This window comes from Nomascus leucogenys, chromosome 24, assembly GCF_006542625.1.
Source record: "Nomascus leucogenys isolate Asia chromosome 24, Asia_NLE_v1, whole genome shotgun sequence".
NCBI classification, from domain to species: domain Eukaryota; kingdom Metazoa; phylum Chordata; class Mammalia; order Primates; family Hylobatidae; genus Nomascus; species Nomascus leucogenys.
The window spans coordinates 16239797-16250337 of NC_044404.1; the positions used below are offsets into that span (position 1 = coordinate 16239797).

General features: G+C 56.6%; 1 protein-coding gene across 1 annotated transcript; it reads left to right on the forward strand.

Annotated features, from left to right (window-relative positions):
* The first annotated feature begins 580 nt into the window (after positions 1–580).
* Positions 581–9759, forward strand: LOC100593546 (TBC1 domain family member 3G). The gene is given in 15 exon segments (XM_030805027.1): positions 581–698; positions 1392–1486; positions 1871–1936; positions 2398–2497; positions 2883–2909; positions 2912–2995; positions 2998–3030; positions 4020–4139; positions 4171–4229; positions 4275–4416; positions 4642–4761; positions 5004–5146; positions 8158–8194; positions 8771–8852; positions 9573–9759. Coding segments are annotated over 15 exon segments (1413 nt in total).
* Positions 9760–10541: the final 782 nt, after the last annotated feature.

Genomic DNA, 10541 nt, shown 5'->3' on the forward strand with positions numbered 1-10541 from the left:
CCCACACTCCATGAAGCAGAAGCTGTAGGTCACCACTGGCTCGAGCGGTGCACCTGCTGGGCTGCTGGCTCCCTCCTTGTGATCTGCTGAGGCCAAAGCAGAGGACACCTGCCCAGGCCCGACTCTGCACCAGGGTGGGGTGGGGGTGGGTTTGGAGGTCAGGGTGGGGATGGGAGCAGTCACAGCAAACAGGTCCCTGGATGGCTTCCTACCCTGCACTCTGCCATGCAAGGCCCCCTCTCCCACCCTTTCCCCTACCCCACCACCTCCACCCCTAGAAAGCCCCAGGCACAGGCTCCATAAGTCTCCCTGGATCTAGGAACTAAGGGCAACCACTGGGCTCCAAAGCTTGGCAGTGTCACACGCAGGACGGTGCTCTCAGGAGACATTTTCGACAAGTTGCTGAAATGCCTGATGGACATGGCTCTTGTCACAAAATGAATTTGCATTCTGAGGAAGCCTCTTCTTCAAAGGAAGTTTCCCCAGTCACCTCTGCCCTCTCCGCTGACATGAGTCCTCCCAGGTGACCTCAGCCCTCCCAGGTGATGTCTTTCCATCGTGACTCTGGCTCTCTCAGGGGATGGGCTGCTGCAGGGACCTGAGCCACGTTGCTGCCTTGTTCCTGCTCTATCTGCCTGAGGAGGACATATTCTGGGCACTGGCCCAGGTGCTGGCTCGTGAGAGGCACTCCCCGCAGGGTAGGTGGACAGCTGCCCACAGGGCCTCACACAGCCAGACCCGGGGACGGCCACCCTGGGCAGGTGATCTCAACTTTCAGTGAAGGCACCTTCCTTGTATTGCCAGCTTGTTTGGAGCCTTTAGGATGTCTCTGTTGAGGGTCCCGGGGCTGAACCGGGACCCCCAGATCCTGAGTCAGATGCCTTTCACCCCCATCAGCAGAGGGCATCTCATCATCCCCGTGGCCACCCTCTGTGTCCTGGAGCAACGCCCTCTGGCTCTGATGCTGTACAGCTGACTCTCCCCTCCCTGAGGGTCCTGCCCTCCAGCTGGCTGGGCTCCAGCTGCCTTTGGTACCCACAGATGGGCCAATAAAGCCCTGATGGCAACATCTCCCCATCCCGTGTCCCCTGGCCCGACCCCACTTCCAGGAGACCACCACGAAGCCCAGCACCCGCCCTCTGTCATGGCCTCAAAGTCAGGCTTGCCCTCCCAGCACCCTGGCCCAGGAGGCCTCCAGGAGCACCTCCAGCCAGGCTCCAGGGGATATTCCCACCCCTCCTCCCCAGGGCCAAGGCCGCATGGTGGGGTCACCAGATGAGAGGGTGGGAGACCTCGGGGTTCAGGGGCCTCTGCAGCTGTCCAGGTCTTCCAGCTGATGGTTCCACATCTTGGGAGCAGGCTGATTTCATGATGGGCTAGGGGCTTCTCAGGATTCCACAGCCCAAATAGCCCAAGGGTCCAGGGGCTCCAAGACCACCAGGAGCATGTGGCACCCACGTCATACCCCAAGACCATGAGGCATGCAGTGAGTTTATGGTCCCCCCAGCTCCTCCCCAGAGGCTCTGCATCCTGTGGGGCCGGAGAAGCCAGGGGCTGGAGACCCTCATGCGGCTGGTGAGAGGGTGAGGTCCAGCCAGGGCCTGACCTGGGTCGTGGGGTTCTCCATGGATTTGGAGTTGGGTTTACTTTCCTGCCCTGGAGGAGACAGAGGCACAGAGACTGGGGCCAGTTCCCGCAGAGCAGGGCTAAGGACAGTGTGTCCACCAGGAGTGTGGGGAGGGGAAGGTGTAAGGAGCCCTGGACACCGCCCAGTGTTCTGCACTTGGGGAAGGGTCTTCAGAGGGCCCTGGAAGAGGGAGGTTTTTAGGGCAGCCCAGAGGGACCTGAGCACCTCTGTCCCTCCCATCAGGACAAGGAAGGGCTATGCGTTCAGGGTTCCTCATTAGGTTGGTTGCTTTGGAGCTTGATCGATGGGGTAAGGGGGCACAGGGAGACCCTGGCTCAGGGACCCTCCTTGCCCTGCAGGGCCCTGCTCCCCGCCCAGGGGTCCGGCTTACCCCCAGCCCACAAGAGGCACAGGCAGATATCTGCAGGACACACAAGTAAAGCCCTCTGCCCAAGAGGGGTCATCCCATGGCAGAGGCTGGGGCTCAGGCCCAGCCTCATGGGCAGATTGGGCCAGGACCCACTTGGGAGGGCTCAAGAAAGCCTCAAGTCCTGGGGAAGCCCCTCTCTCCAGAAGCCACATCCCCAGTGAAATGAGTGCTCCCCCATGAGGAGCTGCAAGACCTTGTCTGACCCAGCCTCCTGAAGGGGTCTGATGACCCTCATGGGAAGGGTCAGTGACTGGGGGACTGAAGCCCCAGTGGGCCTGGCTCGAGCCACCAGCCCCTAGCCTGGAAGGGCCAGGTCCTCCCACACCTGCTGTCCCCACAGCTCTCTCTCGGGCTCACCCAGAGCCTTTGGGACGTGTATTTGCTAGAAGGGGAACAGGTGTTCATGCCAATGGCACGCACTGCCTTTAAGGTTCAGAGGAGTAAGTCCATGTGTGCCCAATGGGGTCTGGGGAGCACAGGGGTCAGATCCTGACTGGCCCGGTGGCAGCTTCCTCACACTGTCCCCATGATCCTCTTCTCTGGCCCAGAGGGAGGTCTGGCTGGGTGGGCTGGGCAGGGAACAGTGACATACCCCCTCCTTTGGGAGCCCATCCCCCACATGACCCAGATGAAAGTTGGGAGTGTGGTGAGCACTCCCCTGCTCAGGCTGCCCCCTAGCCACAGTCTCCTGTGCACATCTGGACTCCTGGGGTGGCCACAAAGGGATCCAACACTCCCCCTTGGGAGATGCTGAGGTAGCAACAGGGTATGGGCTCTGACCCCTCCCAGGAAACTCACCTGGCCTGATGCCCACCCTCTCCCTAGAGCACCTCATGAAGATGTCCAGGTGTGGCCGTGGGCATGTTTTCAGGACCGGTTCTCCCATACCTGGGCCCTGGATGATGATGCAGTTCTCAGACACCCTCGGGCCTCTATGAGGAAACAAGGAAGCATGGGGACCTGCCACCCCCAGGTGGCCTGCAGCACCAGGTCCCCTCCCGAGTCACCCCCTGGGACAGTCAGTAGTTGGGGAGTGCCCAGGACCTCCAACACTACTACTTGGGCCTTCCTCTTCACCTTTTCTCCCTCCTCTTCCTCCTGGACTCTAAGAAAGTACAATAGGCCCCCCGGGTCCTCAGGGCAGGTGCTCAGTGTGTGTATACCGGACGTGCTGTGCAAGCAGGAGGGGGATGTGGGCAAGACTCTCCAACAAGCCCCCTCCCACTTTCCACCGTGTCCCACTCTCCCCCTCAAAGGGTGCTCAGGGGCATTGGAGGAACCAGATCCATTTGTGGGACCCCCCACCCCTCCCTGCGAACACCGACCACCTAAGAGAACAGCAGAGGCCCCTCACTCCTGAACACCCCTCCAAGGGTGCCAGGACAACAAGCCTTGAGCCAGGGAGACAAGGGAATCTATGTCCCTGACCCCCCACCAGAGCATTTAGGAGGTGGGCACAGGGGGGACCCCTGGCCCAGAGCCGGAGCCAAGAGTTCAGCCGGGTGTGGGAACGGTCAGTCCTGGCACGGACTGGGCAGCCCAGGAGAGCAGAGGGGGCTCTGTATCTAGGCTCTCTCACCCACCGTGGAAACAGGCCCCCATGTGAGGTGGTGAGGGGACTGGGTGACAGCCAAGGCCCCTCCCACCTGAGTTCTGACTGGAGGCTGTATCCCAGGCCCAACAGTCCTGGGATGAGGGCATGGGGCAGGAAGCCCCCAGCCAGCCTGAACCCTGGGGGAGGGCAGTCCCAGGAGCCACCTGCTGTACCCCAACAGCTTCCCACCACAGGAGGCACAGACTCCTCCCTCTGGGATCAGCAGCCTGCAGGTGTGTCCTCAGTGTCAGACCACAGAGGCGACACAGAGACCCTGAGGACTCCAGAGACCCAGGCAGGTGGAACCCAGCCAAGAAAGGACTGTGTGGGCTCACTGGAGATGCTGACCACCTCTGTTTCTCTTTCAGCCAAACCCGAGCAAGGGTCCTTGGCACCCAGGCCTGTGCTGGCTTCACCTGGCAGGAAGACCCTCTGGCAGGGGGACAGGCAGGCCCCTCCTGGCCCAACAACTCGGTTCCAGTGGCCCATTTGGCCAGCTTCCCCGCCATGGGTGGCCCGTTTGGTCAGCTTCCCCGCCATGAGTGCCTCGTCCTTTCATACCCTGTCCTGATGGGACTGTCTGTGAGGCCAAGGCCCAGTAGCATGAGGGGGCTTCCATGGAGCCTAGGGCAGCAGGCCATTCTCTGGGGGCACCGGAGACTCAGGGTGTGCCCAGCCTGGCCCTGGCTCAGGGGGGACCTCGGGTTTCCTGGAGGTTCCTCCAGTGGAACTCCATGCCACAGCTCCATCCCTAAGAACTTGGATGTAGGGGCCCTTGTTGCCCCCCGTTATGATTTTGAACAGAGCTGCTGCGTCCAAGTCCCTTCCAAATGTGTCCCGGACAGCCCCAGGACAATGGGACAGCCTAGACTAGGAAGCCCATGGGGACCCCGAAACCAGGTCCTTCCCAGGCCCATCAGAACTAAAAGGGAGGTCGGGAGATACCCCCACTGCAGCATGGCACCTGTGTCTGGCCCCCTCGGTGGCCAGCGACTGGCATGTCTGGAAGGAGTCAGGGTGGCACCCCGCAAGCTGCACCACAGCCCCAGACACCTTGGAAAATCCCGTTCAGTGGGGAAGCCAGTCCCATCAAGGCCACAAGAGAGAAAGGTGAGCATGGCGTCCCCGCAGCCCCGGCCAGCCAGCAGCATGCCTCGGGCCTCTGTCCCAACCTGTGGAACAGTGTCCCTCTCCCAAGGCACAATTCCCAAGCCAAGAGGGGTCTGGACTAGACCCCAGCCTTGGGAAGTGAGGGGCACCAGGGGTGTGGTGGGCTCCCAGCTGCAGTGAGCATGACCATGCAGGGGACCCTGGCACTGCGGAGCTCTGCGCTGTCACAATTCACCTTGCAGAAGCTGGGCGAGGTCCCAAAGCCTCGCAGCCACTGCTGCAGCCGCAGGAGGCGCCCCCACCACGTGCCTTCCAGCTGCTGGTGCAGGCTTTCCTGACAGCAGGGCGCCCTGCAGCCCTCACCTCAGCAGCTCAGACTCGGAAGGTATCTGTGGCTCATGTTCCCAGTGCTCCCACCGAAGAGAATTACTACGGGGGATGCTGTGGGTCCTGAGTTGAGCAAAATGGCACGCCCTGTGGATGGAGCCTGCTTCTTTCCCAGCCACCACACCTGCTGGATGCGCCCACCGAGCAAGTGGTCTTGACAGTCATGGGGACAGGAGAGGCTCAGCATCCTGCACATGCCCTTACCAAGGCTCACCAGGCTGACACCACGGCTGAGTGCCCTGTCTGCGGACAAGAGACTCGCACCCAGTCCCTGAGATGGCACAATTTCCCAGGAGGACCAGCTGGCCACCTGCTGGCAGGCTGGTCACACTGCGGAAGGGGCTGAGATTGGCTTTCACTGCACTGAGCCATAATGTGGACATGGACTTGCCGGCCCTGCAGGGCACACAGCGCTGCTTCCGACCAGGGGACCCCATTCACAGCTAGAGACATGCAGCAGTGTGTTCCCACCTCAGGGCCTTGGCTCTGCCACCTCTACTTGGAATGTTCTCAGTTCCCTCCAGGCATCTAGAAGCATCTAGGCCAGGGCTCATGGCTGGATAAGCACCCGAATCCCCACAACCCAAACAAGCTTTTCATTCTCATTTTATTTGGTGTTTTTTTTTTTTTTTTTTTTTTTGAGACGGAGTCTTGCTCTTTCACCCAGGCTGGGGTGCAGTGGCGCGATCTCGGCTCACTGCAAGCTCCGCCTCCCGGGTTCACGCCATTCTCCTGCCTCAGCCTCTCCGAGTAGCTGGGACTACAGGTGCCCGCCACCACGCCCGGCTAATTTTTTGTATTTTTAGTAGAGACGGGGTTTCACCGTGGTCTCGATCTCCTGACCTCGTGATCCACCCGCCTCGGCCTCCCAAAGTGCTGGGATTACAAGCGTGAGCCACCGAGCCCGGCCTATTTGGTGTTAAACTTAAGAAAATTTATTAAGACATGACTTACATCCCTGGTAAGTGTGCAGCTGGAAAGACATTCACAGATGGAACACACCAGCCCCCAGATCACAAAGCCAACCATGGCCAGCCCCTCCAGCGCCCCCGGCCCCACAACCAGTGTCCTGACTTCTGTTGACACCATGAGCCTGTCTTTTGTACTTTACACTCATGGAAGGATAACCACCTTCATGTTTTAAAATAAATGTTTACTTTTGAAATGATTTTAAATACACAGAAAAATTGAAAAGACATTATAATGTATTCTACACCTTATACCCAGCTGCCCCTAGTAATGACATTGTGCATTACCATAGCACATTTGTCCAAACTAAGAAATGTGGGCTGGCTGTGGTGGCTCACACCTGTAATCCCAGCAATTTGAGAGGTTGAGGCAGGTTCACTTGAGCCCAGGAGTCTGAGACCAGCCTGCGCAACATAGGTAGACCCTGTCTCTAGAGAAAAGTAAAAAAACCTTAGCCAGGCATGATGGCATGTGCCTATAGTCCCACCTAGTCAGGAGGCTGAGACAGGAGGATTGCTCGAGCCCAAGAGTTCCAGAAAGCAGTGAGCTATGATCGCACCACTGCACTCCAGCCTAGGTGACAGAGTGAGAATTTATCTCTTTAAAAAAATTAATTTATCATGGGTGCAATCCTGTTAACTAAATAATAATGTTAACTATTATCTAAAGTTATTAATGCGGTAATTATATTAACATAGTGAAATTTATTCAGATTTCATCCGCTTTTGCCTAACTTCTTGTACCTCTCCTGGGATCCCACCTCAGACTCACCATCTGCCTTTAGGTCACTTCTCCTTAGCTTCCTCCAAAGGCTACAGCCAAACACACACCTGGGCTGAATAGTAGAGCTGGTTGCTGCTGGGCTCCAAACCTCTGCAGCATGTTACCATACTGAGTACTGTAGGCAATAGTAACACAATGGCAGCTATTTGTGGGGCTGGGCATGGTGGCTCACGCCTGAAATCCCAGCACTTTGGGAGGCCGAGGCGGCTGGATCACTTGAGGTCAGGAGTTCAAGACCAGCCTGGCCAACACGGTGAAACCCCATCTCTATTAAAAATACAAAAAAATGAGCCGGGCATGGTGGCAGGCATCTGTAATCCCAAATACTCAGGAGGCTGAGGCAGGAGAATCGCTTGAACCTGGGAGGCAGAGGTTGCAGTGAGCCGAGATCACCCCATTGCACTCCAACCTGGGCAACAAGAGTGAAACTCTGTCTCAAACAAACAAGCAAACAAACAAAAACAATGGTGGCTATTCGTGTATTTAAACACAGAAAAGGATCATAAAAATACAGTATAAATGATAAAAAATGGTACACCTGGCCAGGTGTGGTGGCTCATATCTACAATCCCAGCACTTTGGGAGGCCATGCTGGGAGGATCACTTGAGCCCAGGGCTTCTAGACTAGTCTGGGCAATATAAAAAACCCCATCTCTTTTGAGATATCAATTTTTAGAGATGGTGCACCTGTATAGGGCAGTTCCATTATAATCTTATGGGACCACCATCCTATGTGCATTCTGGCATGGACTGAAATGTCATTATCTGACATGTGATTGCAAAGTAATCTAGAGATGATTTAAAGTCTACGGGAAGATGTACTTAGGCTATATGCAAATACTGCACCATTTTATATCAGGACTTGAGCATCTGTGGATTTTGGTATTTGTGGGAGGTGGTGAAACTGATTCCCCTACACACAGCGAGGGACAACTGTAAATCTTTCGGGCCCCATAGAAGTCTCAATTCCCTGCACCCCCACCCCCAGATAAGCATTCTAAAGTGTTTGTTCACTTTACCTGCTCATCCATGAGCCAGAGGCTTCCATCAACAGCTTGGGCTATCTCAGAAAGACCTGGGTTCAATCCCATTCAGCCACTTAGTGTGTCACTTTGGGCAAACCATGTAACTTCTCTGAGCCTCAGTGTCCTCATTTGTAAATTGGGCTGATCATGGTCCTTACCTCCCAGGGCCACTGTGAGGACTAAGTGAGATGAAAGCTGACACCACGAGTGACACCACTTCTCTCTCCCTCAGACTCAACAGGAAGACGCCTTCGCTGCCCAATGCAAAGGTCATGGAGAGGACGCGAGGCCCCAGGGTTCCCCTGTCCCAGGAGCATAAACCCTGGATTTTTGCTTCCAGAAACAACCACCTCTAGGATGAGGATGGCTCTCAATTCCCCAAAGCCTGTGCGCCCATCCCACAAAGGCGGCGTCTTCAGCAGTGGGGAAGGGGCTGCACTGCGCCAGCCTCACCCTGGCCACTGTCTGCCCTCATGACTCAGAGCCCGGCTAGGTCCCCAAGCAGAGCAGTGCAGAGTCCAGCCCCGGTCCCGGTCCTGGGCTCCAGGCATCCTGGCCACCCCCACCTGCCCCCACCAGCTGCCTCCATCCCTCAGCCCCTGCTTCCCTCCTTCCCAGCTCAGGATGTCTTAGCTCCTTACATGTCCCCATCATCTGTCTCCTCAAGGGGAGTGCAGCCCAAGGGCAGGGAACTTGGTCAGTCTATGTGTCTCCGGTGTCTGGGAGAGATTAGAAGCTCAACACATACTTGCCCAGTGTCTGTGTGCATTTCACCAAGCAGAAGACAGCTTTGGAAATGAGAAGAGACCCTCCTGAGGCAACAGTCCTTAGCTGCCACTTCTCAGGTATTCTCGATGTGCCAGGCACTAAGCTGGACCATGGACATGCGAGCTCTGGAACCCGTGAGGTGCTGTCACTCATGCACAGGTGGGTTGGCTCAGCCCTGGTTCAGTCACATAGCTCCCTGCTAGCTGAGCTGAAATTGGAACCCATTCAGTTTGGCTCTTGCACTGCTCAATGGCTCCCCAGCTCCTCTGAGTGAGAACTAAAGCCTTGCAATGCCCTCAGGTCATTGAACCTGGGACTTCTCTCCCTGAGCTGCCTGCCGCTCTCCCCTGCTCGCACCAGGTCAGATGCACACCTCCCCTCTGGGCCTGAAGCATACAGATCACGCTCCTGCCTCAGGGCCTTTGCACGAGCCATTCCCACTGCCCAGAATGCTCTCTGCCCAGATATCTGCTTGGCTGACCCATCACCTCCTACAAACCTTGCTCAGATCTTGCCTCGTCAATGAGGACAACCCTGGCCATGCATCTAGAGGGCGTCCAGCACAGAGTATGTGCTCAATACACAGATGAAGAAGGAAGAAGGAAGGGATGGAGAAGAGAGAGGTGAAGGAAGGGCAGAATGCCTATGGCCATTTTTATTCCAGTGATAACAGGTTGCAATGAATACCTAAGGGCAATGCAGACAGGGCAGAAACAAAGTTCACAGAAGGCCAACATGAGCAGGGTGGGAAAATGCAGCTCTACTCATCTGTCCTGGTGCAGATTTGGAGACTCCAGATGTGTCACATCTGGGCAGTCCCTTCTCTGCCCCCCTCCCCATTGAGCTCTCCTTTACCTCCAAGCCTGGCCCATCCTCCAGGAATCCAGGACAACACAGGAGACAGCTGTGCATCTCCCAGGACACTGGGAAAGACTGCCAGTGGGGAAAATGCTCAGTGGCCCTTAAAACTCACCTCGGTTTTGCTCCAACTGTGCAGCCCATCCACTCCTGTGAACAGGAAGAGCACTCAAATGAGAGCCCAGACACCAGACCTTATTCCTCTTGACATCCGAACATCTTCCACATCCCTAGCATTTCCCAGGGTCCTGGGAGAGGGACAGCTGTCTCGTGGATTGTCCTTCTTCACCTGTGTATTGAGCACATACTCTGTGCTGGATGCCCTCTAGATGCATGGCCAAGCGACAAGAGCGACAAGAGCAAAACTCTGTCTCAAAGAAAAAAGAAAAAAAAATGTGGGCCAGGCACAGTGGCTCACACCTATAATCTCAGCACTTTGAGAGGTCGAGACGGGAGGATCATTTGAAGCCAAGAATTCCAGGCAAGGTCTGAGCAAGGTTTGTAGGAAGTGATGGGTCAGCCAAGCAGCTCTCTGGCCAAAGAGCATTCCGGGCAGCGGGAATGGCTCGTGCAAAGGCCCTGAGGCAGGAGCATGATCGGTATGCTTGAGACCCAGAGGAGAAGTTTGCATCCGACCTGGTGTGAGCAGGGGAGAGCGGCAGGCAGTTCAGGGAGAGAAGTCCCGGCTTCAAACGCCTGCAGCTGTTGCAAAGCTCTAGCTGTTACTCAGAGCAGCTGGGGAGCCAGCAGAGGGTCCTGGGCAGAGGAGGGCTCAGCTGTTAACAGAGGGCGTTAACAGGCCACATCACACTTTCTGGGAGAAAAGGGGGACCAGCTGGGTAGTCCAGGTAATTGATGAAGGGTGCTCAAACTAGGTGGGAGAAGGCAGGTGGTGGGAAGTGTCACCTCAGGATCATTATGAAGGTGCCACCTGCATGATTTGCTCGTGGACTGAATGCGGATGGGGTGTGGAGGGAAAAGGAGAGTCCA